Source organism: Sebastes fasciatus, chromosome 24 (assembly GCF_043250625.1).
Source record: "Sebastes fasciatus isolate fSebFas1 chromosome 24, fSebFas1.pri, whole genome shotgun sequence".
Taxonomy (NCBI): domain Eukaryota; kingdom Metazoa; phylum Chordata; class Actinopteri; order Perciformes; family Sebastidae; genus Sebastes; species Sebastes fasciatus.
In genome coordinates this window covers 10,765,798-10,785,530 of record NC_133818.1, presented here as the reverse complement: position 1 = coordinate 10,785,530, position 19,733 = coordinate 10,765,798, and the positions used below count along the sequence as shown (strand labels likewise).

Sequence of the window (19,733 nt, the reverse complement as noted above, 5' to 3'; positions counted from 1 at the left end):
ATGTGTAACTGCAGTAGCTGATTATGCCACCAAGTTTAGTGTGTAGCTGTAGTATTCATTCAATTTGAACTAAAGGCACTCAAGATATCATCTAAACAACACTATCAGCCTCCTTTCTTGATCGCTCTTTACCTCTGCAGTATCCTTGAGCATCACTTAAGGAACATCTGATTGTGTTACCCCTTAAAGAATTAATTTAAGGCTCAGAAACCTGACGCAAAATATAAAAGAGATAGTGTGAGATTACAGTAATTTAAATTGGAAATCGCTCAACACAAACTGGTACTTGCTAGACAGCCACGGTTAGACTGGGACAATTACAACAACCTCCGTCTGCCCCCTGGCAAACAACACTGAATGAGAATAGCTCGCTGATTGAGGAGAGTGTTTTTTTTTTTTTCCCACTTCATTTTTAAAGATAAACAATAATCTCCCTAAGACCTGGAGGTGATGCGTAGGTGTGTGCCTGTATGTGTTTTTCTCCGGGAGTGCTATCACTTAGCAACTGAATGAAGTTGGCTCTAATGAAACAGTATCCCTGTGAGACACGCATACACGCCCACGCAAGACCGGCATGTGTGTGCACACGTATGTGTGTGCGCACGCCAGTGTTTTTGTGTGTGTGTACTCAGTCCCTGAGTGCGAGTCAAAAGCAGATCCCCGTGTGATTAAGCCCAAGCCTCTGAACGGTTGAACACTGACTGGTTCAGTGACTCCACAGTCATTTGGGTTTGGCACACTTTGCACTTTAGTTACATGGTGTTGAGAGCTTTTTCACACCAAGTCCAAAACTAATTTATTGTCTGTATTTAAAAAAAGGTGGGTGTGATTTTTTTAAAGTCTGGTACAGCAGAATAAAGTAAAACCTTAAGATTCTGTGTGCAAGACATCCTATATTTGATTTTCTGTGCGGTAACTCATGGATAACTACCTCATACAACCCCACTTCAAATCATTCGAACTATCCCTTTAAGGCTTGTTGGCCCTACCGTGCAGTATTTATCAAGATTCTCATTTTCAAAACAGTCACACACCAAAATGTGAATGTCAGATACTTTCAAAAAATGTAATATCGTCATCAAGATTTTGATGGCTGCCTGAGTTGCTGTGCTAGTTGGTTGATCATGCACTACAGTAAGAGGATGACAAGAAATAAATTGAATTGGATGCAATGAATATTATGCTGGTTTGTTCCCTGACATGTTCTCAAAGCTCACGGTTTATATGTCTCTGTGTGTGTTTCTTTGTTTTCTCTTTTTGCCTGCGTACATCTGTGTGTCTGTGTATCTGTCTGTGTGTCTGTACATTCGCCTGCCTCTCCCGCTCCCAGGTGTGCCGCGAGTTCCAGCGGGGCAACTGCGCCCGCGGCGAGACCGACTGCCGCTTCGCCCACCCGAGCGACAGCCCCATGATCGACACCAGCGACAACACGGTCACCGTCTGCATGGACTACATCAAGAGCCGCTGCTCCCGCGAGAAGTGCAAGTACTTCCACCCTCCGGCCCACCTGCAGGCCAAGATCAAGGCCGCCCAACACCAGGCCAACCAGACGGCTGTGGCCGCGCAAGCCGCCGCCACGGCTGCAGCCATGGTGAGAGCACTGCGCAACAGCCTACCTACACAGTTGTAGAGCAGGAAACACACACACATACTTGTATGGAGGACGGAACCTGCCAAAATCAAAAATAAATCAATAAATAACCCGACCCCATCATGACATTGAGAGACAGCCCCCTAATTTGCATAACGAAGCAGATATGCATAAAGAAATGTGTAAAGAGAAGAAAACAGAAATTAATAATTTTGGGGAAATAATTAAGGGCTGAAATGCAAAGGGAAAATCATGCAGAAATAAATAAATACATAGATTTAAAAATAAATATAAAATAAATCAATAAGAAATAAATGCACAAATAAATGAATTAATAAGAAATAAATGCTAAAATAAGTAAATTAATACAAAATAAATACTAAAATAAATAAATAAAAAATGCTAAAATAAATAAATTAATACAAAATAAATGCTCAAATAAATAAAACATTTAAAAAAAATTAATTAATTAATTTAAAAACTAATAAAAAAATAGTAAATAAATAAGGGAATTAATATGAAGATAAATCAATAAAGAAGAAAATAAGACAAAAATATCAATTTATGTCACATTTTATCAATTACACTTTTAATATTATTTTTGCTACATTTAAAGACATATTTATTTTTTTATCGAGTCATTTATTTATTGAGTTATATTTTATTTTGGCCGGTTCTGTCTTCCATATACTTGTCCTTGTAATAAACAAACACACATCCCAAGGTTTGTTTAGAGTACTTATAGAGCAAGAGCTTGTAAGGTCTGGATGGGACAACAAGGCTATTTTACAGCACCTATATACAGTTTACCTTGAACTTTCCAACGAGAGCTTAGCCTTTCAAATAAACAAGTTGTTATTGGAGGTTTTATGGTTGTGGAAGAGCAAGTAAACACAATATATACAGTACTATTCAGTGATCTCTTTTGAGCAATTTTGCACCAATTAAAAAAACACGTAACCACACATACTCACTGAATACACGTGACGTTATCACATAATCACCTTGGCTTACACAATATGTAAACACAGTCTGTCGATGACGACACCCACAGTAACATAAAATGTGGAGCGCTGCTTTATTACTGTATAAAACATACCCACCTCTGCTGGTTCATTCTAGTGGACTCCAGTGTGCAATTCACTAAACAATAGTCGTCCCAAAGTGAGGCCGTTGTATACAATAAACAGGGTTTAGTGAGACCTAAAACGCATCAGTATAATGCCGCAAGAACAATCTGTTATTATCTCACCGCAGTCCGCTTTTTATTTTCCAATGCCCTTGGTTCATACAGAGACAATGTGCTGGCTCACCCACGCCATCCCACCCTCCTCCCCCCCTGCTCTCAATGATAAGTGCGGCTCTCTGCAGATCAGTGTAAATTGAATCGGGGATGGATGAGGATGTAGCCTCACGGGTAGGGTGGGGGTTTCTGCCTTTAGTTGGAAAAATCCCCCCCAAACAGGCTGAGGAAGAGACAGACAGATGGATGTAAACGCAGGCAGACAGCAAGGGAAGGGTTTGGCAGAAGTGTGTCTTGGCTGTGCCCCTCCCTCCCCCAGTGGCTTCTTCTGAATGGTCCTTTTTGGCTGCTGCACTCGCACACCTTGTACTGCGCCACTGTGCTGACTGACTTCCCCCCTCCATGGCATGGGCATGCTTTACGCGTTGCACATACCTCTCTCTCTCATTGGCTGGCTCCATCGCTGCTTGCTCTCTTTTGTCCTTCCTCCATAAGTGTCGACCGCGATAAAGTCGACCGCGAGCTCAGGTTAGTTTTTTGTAGCAGGAAAAAGGAATTGAAACATGCATAAATAAAAGAGAGCCGGAGGCGCTATAACCTGACCCGTCAGCGCTGGTTTCTCAACAACGTCAAACAACAACATTCAGCTTATCTTCCTCTTTACAATCTACGCTTCATACCCGTCACACGGCCCCTGTTTATCAACTTTATGACCCAATTTACCACGAGCAGTTACAAGCCGCGCTAGAGGTGAGCCGGGTCAAACTTAGGACAATGACTTGTTTAGTCAGCACCTTTAATCCAATTTTCTTTTTAGCCCTCAGCCTAAGCTGAAGCGCTTTTATTGAAGCAGAGACCCCCATAAAACCTGTACTACTGCACTGCTGCAAATAGCTAATATCATTACCCATAATTCACTTCTTTTTGTTTTTTTAAAAAGCAAATAGTAGATAAGGTAACACACTAACTGATGCAGTTACAGTAAGCAGATCATGTTGTTTTTAACTGTGCCACATTATGTGTTGCTTTGCCACGCTGTAACCTCCTCCCTCATCGCCAAGTCAGACATCTTTTGCTTTTCATGTCACTTTAATAGACCATCTATCCATTTGGACTAACAGCGCCATCAGCAATGCCTTGTCGATATCTATTGTTACATACTAGAAAAATCCACATACATGAAGCAAGAGGCCTGTGCATGGACCCCCCTTTAACCCGCTGTGCTCATCACATCCATGTCATCTTTTTTTTTTCTCCCTCTCGGCAGTGACATCAAATGTAAAGTTTTTTTTTAATAAATTAGCAAAAGCTGAACTAAAACAGGTTAGATTTGTAAACTCTTCTAAGTTTTAAGATCTGAATAAACAGAGCTCCACATTCTGTGATTGAACCACATCGTGTCACCTCCCCGTTGATCACACTAACAAGCCTACACGCGAGTATTTTTCACTTATTTCAGACGTGAATCGACACCACTACAGAGAAGGATTAAGCTACTTCCTATTAGCGCTACTGGTTGTAGCAGCGTTTCAACAGCCTCTAGTTTATTTGTAGTTTAAAAAACTGCCTACACAAATGTGTCCAGTTCTCGCTGCCAGTTGTGAGGGCAGAGTTCAATCACTTGAGGGGCTTTGACCCAACCTGTTGTGGGTGTTTTAGGCCCAAAAACCACCTCCAGGAGCACTGTAATTACTTTGTGTGTAGGAACCTGTGTGTCAGCCCAGCATTTAGAGTCTGAATCAGTTGTGTTTTACTGCAAAAAAAAGTTGATTTACTTGTTCAGAAAACAGTTGACGTTACTACTAAATGCTTTCCCAGTAGTGTTGAAATACATCATAGTATCTTTGCTCTTTTTTTTTAACCAAAAGTTAATGTAGATGCTTTTTGTTGCTTTTGTACTAATTCCAAAAAAAAAAAAAAAAAAAGTAGCAATGTTTCAAAGTAAACAAAACAGTTTTTTGTTTATGTGCATGCCTATTGTTTTGTATGTGGTATACTTGCATTCAGATTATTTTTGTTTTTTGTTTTTTTTCCTTCTCACCTATCCACAATGCAATGCTGTCCCCCATGACGCACCTCTGCTTGCTGTTACCTGTATGTTAATACGCTTGAATCCCATTGGCCCACTGCCATCATGTGCTCGCTGCCTGCTAATTAAAGACTCAGTCGACTGCCAAAGCAATGAAGCGACCCCTCGAGGCAACTGTAGACCTGGTACTTTGACCTTTCACCTTTTGCTTTGCATGTAGCTTTCTTTAATTGTACTGTAGCCACTCACAACAATTTAAGTTGGCTCTTTTGTTTTTTGTGAAACACTTAAAAAGTATAAAATATTGATTCTAGATTGTACTGTACATTTATTGAACTACAACGTAATGTTAATTTTTTCTTTAATGTGTTGTTGCTATGGTGTAGTTTCTCATTGTCCTTGTGATAGTTGCAGCAAGTTTCCATTTTTGCCTTGTTGTGCTGTGCATAGACAAATAACACATTTACAAATATCACTTTAAGTTGAAGTATACGGATCAAATCTACTGTTTGTGTGTTTGTGTGTGTTTTCCGGCGGACAGGCGTTCCCCCACGGCGTCCTCCAGCCGCTACCAAAGAGACAAGCGCTCGAGAAGTGCAACGGCTCCCTGTTCAACCCCAGTATGTTGCACTACCAGCAGGCGCTGGCCAACGCACAGCTCCAGCAGCCCGCTTTCTTTCCCACAGGTAAGAGCTCCCGATCGATGCACACAGGAGCACTCGTAGAATTTATATGCGGAGCATGCAAACACACACTCACCGAATGTGCTCGGCTAACCTATTTTTTTGCGAGAACACCTCTACGTCTTATATTTTCTTTTGAAAGGGTTCAACACAGAAGTAGTCCTGCTGCGATGGCGTGTGCTAATGTTACAGCTCTTCGCAGCGCCATTCCCTAAACTTTGATCTGCCACTATAACACGTAATTGCTGCCAGGTTGAAGGGCAATGCAGGCTTTGATCAGAGCAATAAAAGATAGTTGAATATGATACACCCCTCTCTCTCATACTGTAACGCCCAAACCTACAAAAGAGCAGTTGTTTCCCCTCCAAACAAAATGCACCTCGACTCATAGATAGCTTTAAGCCCCCTAAGGCCGCCCGCTAAACGAGTTAGCTGCAGCTAATACGGCAGCCTGTAGCCACTCTGAGTCATCCCTCGCTCTTCTCTTTACCTGCTCTTTTTTTGTTTCCCTGCGGTGTTAGACGCCTGACAGCCCCTCATCCCTACTCCGTCTGTATCCGTACGTGGGTGTAGCCCTGGGTTAAAGTCCTGTTTGAAAAACCATGTTTCTACAGATGGGTGCGGTTTAGATGACAACAGCAGGAACCAGATATTTGACGTTTAACTGTGATATTTTAGTGATGGACACGCATCTGTTGCAGTAAACTCTGCCCATCTTCATTTGATCTGGACGGAAGCCCGTGCACATCATTGTACTGAGTCTGCATGATGCTGCTTTGTCACCTCTTCAGTTTAATTCTCTCTATTATTTAGTCTTCTCCCTCTTTTTCTAGAAATTACTCATTTAGATTCATTATTTTTCCTCAAATTGTTATACATGTAAATATACTAGTTACAGCTATTTAAAGGGTAACTTTGCTATTTTTCAACCTGGACCCTATTTTCCCATGTTTTTATTTCTAACTTACCAATAGGTAGGCGGCAGCTGCTCATGGACTGTAATACGGCACCGTTGGGGCAAGCTGGCACCGTCATTTACGTCCACTAAAGGTGCTTGTTTTTGCCACGACAAGCTCTGATTGTTATTATAAGTGTCTGACAACATTATGGAAAGAGTCTCGCTCAAGGAGAAGTAACGTTCTGGCACCTTTGCGAGGTGATATGTCGCCGTGAGACAGCGGTGGAAGAAGTACTCACATACTGTAATTTACTGAAATAAAAGTTGTCTAAAAATACTGCATTACAAGTAAAAGTCCTGAATTACTTATTTTACCTTTTAAAAAGGTTATATTATTATATTATTCTGTTTTTATCACAAACACATAAGAACATTTTAATGCTCACCAGTTTCAGATATCTACTTTGTATACTAAAGAGTATATTAGTAGTATAGTACTGCATCATATCATATAAGCATATCATATGTTTTTTAAAATGCAAAAAGTAACTAGTAACTATAAGTGTCAAATAACAAAAGTACAATATTTGCGTCTGAGATTTAGTGGAGTAGAAGTATAAAGTAGCAGAAAAAGGAAATACTCAAATAGAGTTCAAGTCTGTCAAAATTGGTGGAAAACGGTGGAATAGTGGAATACATCCATGGTGGAAACGCGAGTGCCAGCTGGGCAGTTTGTTGTGCTGGAGTTTAAAAGATTTTCAATGTCATGGCTAAATATTTCAATTTCGACAATGTGGACGAGCTCTTTGAATTCGATGCCCACCCGTATTTATTAGAGCCAGAGTATACAAACATTCCGATTTCACAACGAGACTTCTCCTTGAGCGGGACTTGAACACAATAACAAACAGACCTGATCAAGTGAAAGGGAAGAAAAAACGTTTTATTTCTCTGTAGGATCCTTTCCATAATGTTGTCAGACACCTATATAAGAACAATCTGAGTCTGTCGGTGGCAAAAACAAGCGCTTTAAGTGAACGTTACGTTACGTTGACGCTGCTCACTTTCCCTCGCAGCTCGTTTCGAGGCTGCCGGTTACAGAAAATTGGTTCCAGGTTGAAATTGGAAAGTTTAATTGCTGGGCTTTTGTGGCCACAGAAGACCTAAGAAATATTGGATAAAGAATCTTTCTTTTTTTTGATTGAATCGAGTATGAAGAGATGAGCTTGGCTGCTTGTGTGTGCAGCAACTTTATTAACAGCTGGATCTCAGACACCAGCATGGTCAAGCAGGGGTGTAAGAGAATACGGAGTATATTTTGTTTTGTGATAATGTATTGATTCTCAAAAAACACTACTGATTTTTAATTTAATAGTTTACATGCAAAAATGTACTGTCAATACCTCATTTAATTTGCAAAGTAAGTAGTGCTATGATGTTGGATGTTACTGTGATAAATGCAAATTGCATAAAAAAAGTTTTTTCAGATTTTATGTTTATGATGGTGTGTCCTTTATACGATGACAGTTTTCCTAAAATTAGATTAAAAATTGAATCGTAACCCCTGTATTATGATACGTATCGCCAGATTCTTGCCAATACGCAGCCCTATGGTCAAGTCAAGTCAACTTTATTTAAACATATAATCTGTACAACAAATGACACTCTGTCTGAAACAAAAATGAAGAAGCAGAATGACAGTTTTAAGTCGATATGTGACTGATAATCTATCATTTCCTGCCTTCACATCTGGTTGATCCAGCTTTGCAACAACTTGGCCATAACCTCCAGTATACCTAAGTTTGCTTTATGTTTAGCTGCTGCCGTATAGAAACAGTATTTGCTCACTAATGCCGTAACCGGATAAGAGAACTCCTCTGCTTGCAACCGTTAACTGCATTCATAACTGGCTGTCAGCACCACCATACCGTAGCATCTGAGCTAGCTTTTTATTTTTTGTCTTGTCTAACCTTGTTGTTCTCCTCCCTCTCAATTAACCCATTTATTTCTTCTCTCTCTCCCTCTCTGTCTCCCCCCTCTCCCCTCCCCCTCTCTGTCTTTCTCTGCATGAACACAACAGGGTCAGTCTTGTGCATGACTCCTCATAGCAGTCTTGGTAGGTCCTGACCTTCCCTTTTGCTCTCTCACACACACACTGTTTGATGTATAAGAGTGGGTTTGGAGGGGGGGATGAGGGGGCGATATCTGCAGCCCTTGCAGGTGAGACAAAAGGTCACCGCGACAAAAATGTGCTCTGTGAAATTGCCATCGAACTGTCCATTTCTTTAGGCTGAGATATGATATTTGAATGTCCATTTTGTATCACCTGAAACAGTTGTGACTCTCAGTTTCTTGTTTTCTCTGCTGACTTACTCGCTAATGACTGTTTGTGTAGGAAAGAAAAATGCTAGAATACAAATCTGTAGGATAGCTACTGTCTGTTTGCTGTGCTGTGTTGATCAGGAAATTTAAATCAGTTTCCCAGAGAAGTTATTTCCGCCACACAGCTGGAGCGTTTGTCTCCGCTAAAAAGGGGATGGGAATTAAAAAAAAAAAAAAAAAAGTCCCCAGTCGGCTAATCAGCAGGTCCCACATTAATAACTGGGAAAATGATGACTAAGAGTAATGATTTTAAACATGATATCTATCATGTTTTTGGCATCTTCCTGCTGTTAAGCCCACATGAATTAGAAAATAAAAATTCCCATCCCCGCTGCCAAAACATGTCATTGATTCTTTTGTAAATTGGTGCCTCAACTTCTCTGGGAACAACAGCAAAAAACTGATTTTCCGTATAAATTTCCTTACTTGTGATTTGTAATCAGCTTCTCTCCTCTTGTTTTTGTTTGTTATTTTTTCTCCCATGCTCTCTTTTTTCTTTCTTTCTTTCTGTCCTTCCTTGCTTTGCATTGTGAATGGTTGCATGCCATCTGCCGGTGTAACCCTAACGATGGCTTGCTGGCTCTCTGTAACATCCGCCAACCACCACCTCCACCAACCACCATCAACAACAACAACAACTACAACAACAACAAAACCGTCGACACACACACCTCACCACTGTTGCCACGGTTACCATAACGCTCCACCTACCTGTCCATCGCTACCACCTCCTTCCCTTTTCCCCCCCCCCATTCCTCCTCCCTCTCCACTCACCTCCTCCTTTCCCACCCTCAAACCAAAGTCCCAATGATGTACAGTGCTACGCCTGCTACTGTCTCTGCAGCAACAACTCCTGCCACAAGTGTCCCCTACGCAGCAACAGCACCAGCCAATCAGGTTTGCTCCTTTTAAAGCTTTCTTTCATCAGTCCCCGGAGCTCTGAATAAGTGCTGCCTTCTAATAGTGAGCTGCAATAACCTGCAGCTGAGCCCACGCCCAGCCCCTCCCCATCCATCCACACTGGCATGAGAGCCGGAGTGGGTATTTTCCAAGAGGGGCTACCTGAACAAGCCGCTCTATTTCTTGTGAAACGCACTTCTTCAGAGCTCCCACATTTGCAAAGTAGTAGTTGTGTTGTGTTGCACTACTTCCTGTTTTTTTCGTTTTGCATGTTTCTGTTTTAAGTTTTATTTTCCACTTTTCCTTGTTGTCAAATATCTCCATCTGCAATAGGGGGCATCATCTGTACTGCTTGTGTGCTACGCAAAACACAAACAACTTCCGCAGCGCTGCTTTTCGTAGCAGCTGCCCTGTTCTTTTTTCCCCCCCCAGTTTCACCTTTTTACCTTCTTCCTGGTCCTCGGGATGAAAAGGGAGAATAAATCATGTGAGGAAACAGTTACGGAGGGGTTTGTCAGGGGCGAGAGGGACGCGGGGAGAATGATCACATACGCCGTCTATAAATGGCCTCCGATCGGCGGCTCTCCTGTTGCTGCGCGTCAGCGGGAGCCGGGGGGGGGGGGAAGCAGGGCCAGGTTTTGGATGCCAGAGTGACGCATGTGTGCCCCATTTTAAACCTGGAAATTTCAGCACAATGCTGGCACTCCGGGGCCTCGCGCAGCTGGTAATCATTTACTGGTAGTTCAGTGTAGTGTGTAGGTGCCTTGAGGACACGCAGATGAACAGATTAGAAGTGTTGCACAGGTAGAAAATGTGCCGGGGAAAACAATCACGTCATGTCCACATAATTATACTGACTGCTTTTTCCATCTGTTTTTTGTTCCTCTTCTTCTCACTACTTGGTCTTTTTCTTTTACTGCGTCATTATACGGAAAAAATATAGTGATACCGACTTAAAGGTGCTACTGATAACATTGATTACCTCCTCCGTTCCGTTGTATTCACTTCACAATAAGTCGTTGCCAGGCTCAATCTCAGCCATTTATCCGTTTTTCCCACACTAAGTTTGACTGTTGGCTCAAAAGCCTTGTTAGAAGTGGGAACCAAATGTCAGATATCTTCCACAGAGATAAACAAAACATTAATTTTGGACCTGTCCCCTTTCTAAAGGCTCTGTGGATGTAGTACTTTTTAAAAATATATTTGTCTTAGGGCTGTCTGATTAAAATATTTAATCGCAAATTAATCACACATTTTTTATCAGTTCAAAATGTACCTTAAAGGGAGATTTGTCAAGTATTTAATACTCTTATCGACATGGGAGTGGACAAATACGCTGCTTTATGCAAATGTATTAATATATTTATTATATATTTACAGGCAACAACAGCTGTCAGTGTGTCAGTGTGCTGGCTTGACTATGACTTGCCCCCAAACTGCATGTGATTATCATAAAGTGGGCATGTCTGTAAAGGGGAGACTCGTGGGTACCCATAGAACCCATTTTCATTCACATATCTTGAGGTCAAAGGTCAAGCTACCCCTTTTGAGAATTGCCGTTCCAGTTTTTCCTCACCAAAATGTAGTGTAAGTTTGGAGCGTTATTTAACCTCCTTCACGACAAGCTAGTAAGACATGGTTGGTACCACTGGACTCTTTAGGTTTTTCTAGTTTCATATGATGCCAGTACCTTCACTCTTTAAACGGAGCCCGCTACAACCTCTAAAAGATCGATTGCGTTAATGCGTTGAAGAAGTTAGTGACGTTAAAACGAATTTGCGTTAACGTGTTATTATCGCGTTAACTTTGACAGCCCTCATATGTCTACATATTAATGTTATCAATAAGACCTTTAAGTTAGAGAATGAACACTTTTGAAAGCAGTTCCCGACTGGAAAGAAAGAAAAATGAGAATCGAAGCTTTGTGTAAAATAAAGGTTCATTTTCAAATTAAAAAAAGCAAATGACTCCTTCGATCATCAACCGAAGGATCCGGCCCCGGTGCTTTATTGCCCCTCATAGGCCGGCAGTGCGTGCACTTCCTGTGAGTCACTGTCTCTTCCTGTAATTGGCATGCAGCAGCAGTAGCAGCAGGAAGCAGAGCTGCTCTTTAAAGATGCATGTGGGACAAGGAGCAGGAGAAAACACTGACGTCAGCCCTCGCTGTCTGTCTCCGTCTGTCCCCCTCTCTCTCTCTCTCTCTCTCTATCGCCCCCTCCTCCTCTCCACCTTGCATAAAGATCCCTATAGCTGGGACGCAGTTAACACTTTGAATCAGCTGTACTGCACACCTTGTTTACTACAGTCGTCCCCATCGCACGGTCAGAATAAACAGATTATGATGTTTTTTAATAAGGGCTGCCGACGTCACTGTTTGCTGAAAAACAACCTTTGTTTGTGCTGATGCTGGCTGGTTAACATCAGCCATCAGCATCTCCTCTTCAAGACCAGAACTTATTGAGGAGAATTAAATGATAGTGATATTAATACATCTGGAGCTAAAGAGTGTGTGTGTCGATTACCTAAATATAAAATGAGATAAATAGTGAGTAACAGAGGGACAGGATGTTGCAGACATGTTGAGAGGTTCAGAGTCTGGTCAACTCATGACCGTCTGAACTGTCACGGTGACACGACAAGCAGGAGCCAATCGCATCATTCCATGTTCCAGCTCATATTTAACCATGTGCTATCAGTGCTGGTAACTGTCTCGCTTCCAGATTGTGAAGCTGCGGCGCCCTCCGCTGTCCGAATACGGCATTACGTTACATCCTTTCTTATGTGATCTGCCTGCCGAAATGATAGGAAAGATAAGTTATAATTAAATAGAATTAGAGATTGTTATGTTTGAGCAGCTCTTCAGCAGAGAGGAGCAGGGTTCAATCTCACCTCTTCATCACATTTATTAAAATGAACAGACAAGGTCGCTAAGATCCAACGCAATTAGAATAATAATCTGATATTAATCTGTTAAAAAAACCTTCATTATGATTCTGTAACGCACACTTTATAATTACCTCATCATCCTCCAGGCTGAAACACATTGCAAAACAGGACCTGCAAACAACTCTTGTTTGTTTCCCCCCCCCTGTGGTGCCAGACGGGTGGGGTGCACCCTCCTATACGTGTGATCCCACCCATCTGACACCCAGTAATGTTCTCCTATTTTTTACTGTGGAGCGGGGCTCTCTCTTTCTCAGCCCGCGCACATCACAGCTGTGATGAACTCCTGTGATGTGTGATGTGACCAGTGGCTTCCGTCCTTTGCTGGCTGTCTTTTGTATATTAACAAGCGCCACGCTGCTTTGTACCGTGTTGGCACGCTGCCACATGAAGGCCGCCAGCAGCTTCTTCTACCTGTCTTCAACTCCCTACAGACAATCTCTCTCCTCTCTCTCTCTCTCTCTCTTTGTTGTGTGTTGGATTTATCTCCTAAAGAGAGAGTACACACAGAGGTGACCAGACCTGAGTCAAATGCTATTTGCAAATGAGCGTTTGCTCTCATGTGCATGAAACAGCAAGCAGGTAGCATAACCACAACTCAAGACAGAAAAATACCATTCACCACCACCTGATGCCTATTCTTCCTGCGTTTACTTTCTCCAGACCAAACCAATAGAGCTCAACCGTGATCACCCGCTTTTTGAATGGCTCTGGAGCTCCACCAATCCCAGTTACACCTAGGATTGTGGGTAGTGTGGTCCGTGACGTGGCTTCTACGGGATCATATACCATCGTTTCACAATCTCGTAGCTCGTGGTGAGTCGACCTTGGATGGTTATGACGTTAAGGCTAGTAATCAAATCCGTGATTAAGAGTATGAATGAGATTTTCACTTCCGATAACCTCACCGTTTGCTCTCACGGGGCTTTTAGCGATGCATTTTGGATCGTTTTTATTATTTTTCGGGATCTAGAAGTTATAAAAATTGTGGGACATATTTGTTTGCCGTTGGTTGTTAGATGATCTGACAAGTTTGAAGCACATTGAGGCCTGAAGTAGGCAGAAATAAAGGCAAATAGTGTTTGACCCAGATCACATAATAAAAGCATCAATTCTGTGTACTTAGTTATTACATTATATGTTTTAATTCTAATAATAAAGCTTCTCTCTTACAGGTTTAACTAAATGTGTTCTCTCCTTGTGTTCTCTCCTTCCTTTTTCCCCGCTTCTGTCTCTCTCCTCCAGATCATCCTGAAGTAATTTTCAGGAAGGCAACAGAGTGTCACGAAGCTGCACTAGGAAACCCAAAACAGCCCCTGTGTAAATACTACCTTACCTCTCCCATAGAGGTCCAGCAACCTGCATGCTAAGAGTGTAACACTTCAATTTAACCGTAAGAACTGCAGTGCCGGTGTAACACACACACACACATACACACATTTAAAAAAAAGAAAAAGGAAAAAAAGATATATACTGTATGTATTGCTAGAAAAAAAAACTATTAACATGAAAAAGTCAAAAATATCCTTATGTATAGTACATACATACATAGCAGACACACTATAGAGGTCATTCTAACAACTGTTTCTCCAGAAGTACCGTGGATCCCCCTCTCTCTCATATTTATTCTAAGAACCGCTGCACAACGTTCATCCCTTTGGTTAGTAAAAAAAAAAAAAGAAGATTTGCACTATAAGAGACATATAGTGCTTAAAGTTGAAGACAGGAAGAGTCACAGAAAAACCCGTGCACAGCCACACCGACGCACTTTTCAGGAGTGTTTTTTCGCGGTCTTTGCTTCTTCTCTCTACAAAGTTGAATGTCCTCTGGGCGGACGGGCTCATGTTTTCTTAATGTGACTTGTCCCTGCGAGGGTTTGCCCTCATCTGCCCCAGATGCTGTTAAGATGCCATGACGACGCTCATCCTCCCCTCCCCCCCCCTTCCCTGCCAACTTGACATCCCCGGAAACATCTTGCCAAAGTTGAAGATGGAATCAACCAGAGCTACATTTTAACAACCTGTTTTTTTTTTTGCCATTGCGAAAAGCTGCTCACGACGCACCCTTTATTTGTTTCGGTGCTGGGTTCAGCACGGTGAGGGGGGAGGAGCAGCGGGATGGATTGTGCACGGATTTCTGCATGCAGTCGGGACTAGGGGGAAAAGACAGAAGATAGTCGTGGCCATTTACCGAAAAAGCCTAAAGGCTCGGGTCCGTGCCAAGGGCTTTAACAAAGCTTGAGGGTTCGCCCCAGACACACCAAGCCTTGTGTGTGTGCGTGTTTGTGTGTTCGTATCTGGAGACTGATGGTCTGCCGGCAGACTGGGACTCGAAGCGAGGTCTAGCAGGCGATGACGACACCAGGCCTGGGAGGAGAGGAGAGGTTTTTTTGGGGGTGGGTGGGGGGATTTAAGTGCTAAGACTAAACACAAAAAAAAAAAAACGGTGCATTTGACGACGCTCGTCAAGCAAAAAGATGACTTGAACTTCGACTGGAGGGCTATCTGTGACCGTCGGTTGTCCTGTCCAACCCTACTATCACCGATAATCCTGTTCCATTTTAGAAAACTGTAGAAGTGCCTAAAAAATGCTCATCAACAACACATTCATCCAGAAGTGTATCACTAGAAAAATCACAAACAACGCCGGCTGTCGGGAAGCTAAAAAAGAGAAAAATGGACTTTTATCGGGAACGACATCACATTTCGTTACTGGAAACGAGTAACAACGTTCATTAACATCACAAGTGACTTTATCGAAACGAAAAGAAGTTAAAGACAAATCAAAAAATAGCTTTGTAGAATGTTTGGTGTACCATCGTTTCTTACCATGGTTTGAGTAGTTTACATGAGGAACGTGAGTGAGAAAAAAACTGTATTGTAAACTGTGTAATGTATGTAAAGTGTCTCTTATTTTGAGAGTTTATATTCATGGTTCTAGAAAATGTATTCAAAGTTATTTAAAAATTTGTGTTGTGTCTACTATCAAGGTATTTTTGAACCCCCCCGAAACCCTCCACCATCTCCACCTCCACCCACAACAATCATTTGTCTTTTAGCCAAGATTGTTTTATTGTTTTTAGACCGACCCTCACATTCTTTTTTTAATTTAACGCATACTAAATTCCCATATTTCAAAAAATTCTGATGTAATTTCATGGTGCTTGATTAACATCGACAATCCACAATCATACCTTGGAACAAGAGCGCTTCACTCTGGTTTTCCGTTTCATCCACTCTTGATTGTCACACGCATTATGATTTGTATGTAATATTCGTGGAAAAGGTGGTAAAAGTTTTATTTTGTTGTAATTTATCTTACGTTACTCTTGGTCAAATTTTAGTCAGAAACGATGTTGTTAACTATTCTATTTTGAAATGAATGTAATTTATTGAGCTGTGCTGCGTTCTGCACGGTTGGTCATTTCAAGGGTCTAACCTGTCAGGTCAGCGAATGAGAAGCGGTGCACGTCTGAGGGGGCGGGGCTTAAAAGTCGAAACCCACCAATGGAAAGCTACTGGATCTTTCTTGCCTTCTCATCGATTTAAAAAGATCACGGTGTTGCAGTAATGAGCATAGTCATAGAGTTGCTTGTGTTGTTGGACAAAAAAAAATGTTTATTGTATAGATGACATTTTACCAAAAAAAAGAGAAGAAAATTTCAAAAAAGATGTACTTTTCACTCTAGTTATAATAGTATTTCATAACAATATTAAGTTGTTGCTGTGGCAACCAAATGTTGCAATTACTAAAGTTCGGTATTTTTGTAAATGACATTGTTAAGTTGATTTTTTTTTTGTTTCTTTTTTTGCTAGAACACTGTACACAAGGTAGATTGTAAAGAAGACATTTCTTATTCTTCACTGAGATTATGACAATGACCTAATAATATTTTCATTAGCAAATAACAGCCTGTATAGTGCTGTGACTGTAACACTTAAAATAGATTTAAAGTCATCAACGTTACATAGATTATATATAAATATAAATAAATATATATATATATAAGAACTAAATATAAATTAATAAGCTCAGATGTACAACTCTTCCCCTGACAAAGGACCTTTAGGTTCCACACTTTTATTCGAGGCGTATGTATCACTAGAGTTAAGGATTGCACTTTTCATATTGTTTAAAGATGTGATCTGTTTTTCATTCCCTTTAAGGGTTTAGAGGTTTCTGCACCCTGCTAGTACAGCAAATCTGTTTTATCAATCAAAAGCAGATCCCACCGGGTAAATAACTTTAATTGATGCATGATAAAACATTTTCTTTTCTTACTAAACGTACTGAATGTTTCTAGTGGAGAAAAAACACACGAAATGTCCTCATTTGGTGACCCACAATGCCCTTGGAGTCCTCTTGAGGTGTAATGTTTTTTTGTTTTTTTAAATGTGTTGGCAATGATTGACTGATGGAAAATATGTAAGCACTTTCTGAGCAGTTGGTCAACTGAGCAGACTCAGCTTATCCAAACACCTTGCCTTATCTTGAGTCCATCGTGCTTAAGGTTTTCTGTTTTTAAGAGCTCTTATGAAATTCAAACCCCTTCTCAGTTTCATTTCAAATATCTTTATATCTAAAAAAAACATTTTTTTAAGGGTTTTAATGTGCACATCACAAGGCCAAAATGAGGGGGACTGCAACAGAGTGAACAGTCATTGATCTTTTCTTCTGGTCTCCTTGAATCTGTAGTAGATCTTTTTTGTCCCATTGCCTTACAATGGAACTGTATGGAGTGCGTAATTCACAGCTTTAGCCAGCAGAGGGCGCTACACTGGAGACCTACAGGGTCTGACTGCCTGTGCCATCATTGTTGCAGTGCACCCCCCCACCACCAACAAAATAAAGACATAAAGTTAAATTAACAAGAAGACCCTCATCGGATTTATAGTTTCAATGTACTCATTTTTAAATGTATTCTTTTTTCTTTCTTTTTTTTTGCATATATTTTGTGCTATTTTATGTTTCTATAGTCAAAATGTTTCTTTGGTTCCAGCAAGATAGTGTAAAATCTATTGAAAGAAAGAAATAAAGAAAATCAAAGACATTTTTTCTGGATTTCTTATTTGTGTCATTTAAAGTTCACTATTTTTATTTGCAGGGTTGTAACTATATAACAGTAGGCTGTCCTTTTACTGAAGTGGTCCCTAGTTTTCCTTCCTTTTATTGATTTCTTTCAACATCTTTATTGATTTTAACAACTTAACACAGACATACATTTGAATGCTTCCTGCCACAGATGATGAACCTAATGATTACATACTTTCATTAGTTGTTTACCATGTCATTTCCTGTTAATGCAGTGGAGCATTTTTTTTCCAGCAAATTAAAGGGGGGAAAAAATCTATATGAGGTGTTAATAATACCACTGTTTTAAAGGCTATACTACTGTTTAGTTAGTATACTGCTAACTAGCTTTGATTTGTTAAAGAGTAGGACCATGTCTCATGTTAACAGCAGGGACACTCGAGGGACTACGAACTGCAAGGTGAGTGTCATCTACTGGTATCGGAGAGGAGTATAATCATATATTTTTGTGTTTATTGCGTAGAAGTAGAACAGAACATTTCCATTCAAATCAACGTAGCAGAGTGATGGCCATTTTTATGCGTACCGTTTTCATCGCAACCATTGCAGCTGGCTAACTTCCATGTAAATCGACTCATGTCGGCATCTAGTGTGTGCCTGCATGTAGTCCCACCATGCCGGCTGTCCCTTTTTAGAAGTACGAAAGAAAGCTTGAATTGGCCTTAACAGGCATTGATTCGTTTTGTCACCATAACAACAAACAACAATCGCCATCTTCTTTTGTACTAGTTACACCCAGGCCAGCCATTAGGAATGATGGGCAGGGGGACAGACTTTTCCAAATTGGGCCCCTCATCCAACCCGACTCCAGGTCGCCCAGTCTCATATGATATTATTATATTATATATTGGACAATATTCATATTCACTCCAACAAAAGATATTCATTGTACAAAGATAGATGACACAAAGATATTCACTGTACGAAGATATATTCATATTTGTGTCATATATCTTTGTACAGTGAATATCTTTGTGTCATATATCTTTGTACAGAGAATATCTTTGTGTCACATATCTTTTTTACAGTGAATATCTTTGTGTCATATATCTTTGTACAGAGAATATCTTTGTGTCACATATCTTTTTTACAGTGAATATCTTTGTGTCATATATCTTTGTAAATATGCCGCTCCCCCCCACTGTAAAAAGATATATGACCCAAAGATATTCACTGTACAAAGATAGACGACACAAATATGAATATATCTTTGTACAGTGAATATCTTTGTGTCATATGTCTTTGTACAGTGAATATCTTTGTGTCATATATATATCTTTGTAAATATGCCGCTCCCCCCACTGTACAAAGATATATGACACAAAGATATTCACTGTAAAGAAGATATGTAACACAAAGATATTCACTGTACAAAGATATATGACTCAAAGATATTCACTGTAAAAAAGATATGTAACACAAAGATATTCACTGTACAAAGATATATGACACAAAGATATTCACTGTACAAAGATAGATGATGCAATACAGGTGTTTGATCAGAAAACACATTTGTCACTTTTACATATTTGTCATGGTATCCATACTTGCCAACCCTCCCGATTTTCCCGGGAGACTCCAGTTTTTCATGCCCTCTCCCGGTTTCCTCCCAGGGTCACAATTCGCCCGTATTTCTCCCGATTTATGGCAATTTTTTACACTTTTTTTTCCCTTTTCGTTATCTCAACCTGTTTCTGGCACTGAACAGCGTGTATACTGTTTCCGCCCGGACAAAAATACAGCTAAAACAAATGTAGTTTCCCGGCGGAAGAGAGCACACACAACACAGCGCATTTTGAGCTCATGTTTGAGCTGCGATCGGCTGCGCTATAGCCGCTGGATTCAAGGCACATCACAGCGTGCAGCGCCCAAAGTTGAATAATAATTTAATAGAAAACAAAAAAAGGGACGGGGGTGCAGAGATATATCAATATCATTTAGATGGGTACACACATGCGTCCGCCTTCACATGT

General features: G+C 40.7%; 1 protein-coding gene across 28 annotated transcripts in view; it reads left to right on the top strand.

Moving 5' to 3' along the window:
• The window catches only part of mbnl2 (muscleblind-like splicing regulator 2), a 55,830-nt gene extending 38,113 nt beyond the window's left edge, over positions 1 to 17,717 (top strand). For 5 of the 28 annotated variants that reach the window (XR_012592981.1, XR_012592984.1, XR_012592980.1 and 2 more), the window contains exons 5-11: positions 1,331 to 1,591; positions 4,995 to 5,048; positions 5,405 to 5,549; positions 8,525 to 8,560; positions 9,629 to 9,723; positions 13,333 to 13,485; positions 13,915 to 17,717. Coding sequence is in view for 14 of the 28 variants with exons in the window: in XM_074627317.1 (XP_074483418.1) it covers positions 1,331 to 1,591; positions 4,995 to 5,048; positions 5,405 to 5,549; positions 8,525 to 8,560; positions 13,915 to 14,039 (621 nt within the window). In the remaining 14 variants the exon portion in view is untranslated. The remainder of the gene's footprint in view (positions 1 to 1,330; positions 1,592 to 4,994; positions 5,049 to 5,404; positions 5,550 to 8,524; positions 8,561 to 9,628; positions 9,724 to 13,332; positions 13,486 to 13,914) is intronic. The other 23 variants (XM_074627322.1, XM_074627325.1, XM_074627323.1 and 20 more) reach the window with 16 other exon arrangements.
• Positions 17,718 to 19,733: the final 2,016 nt, after the last annotated feature.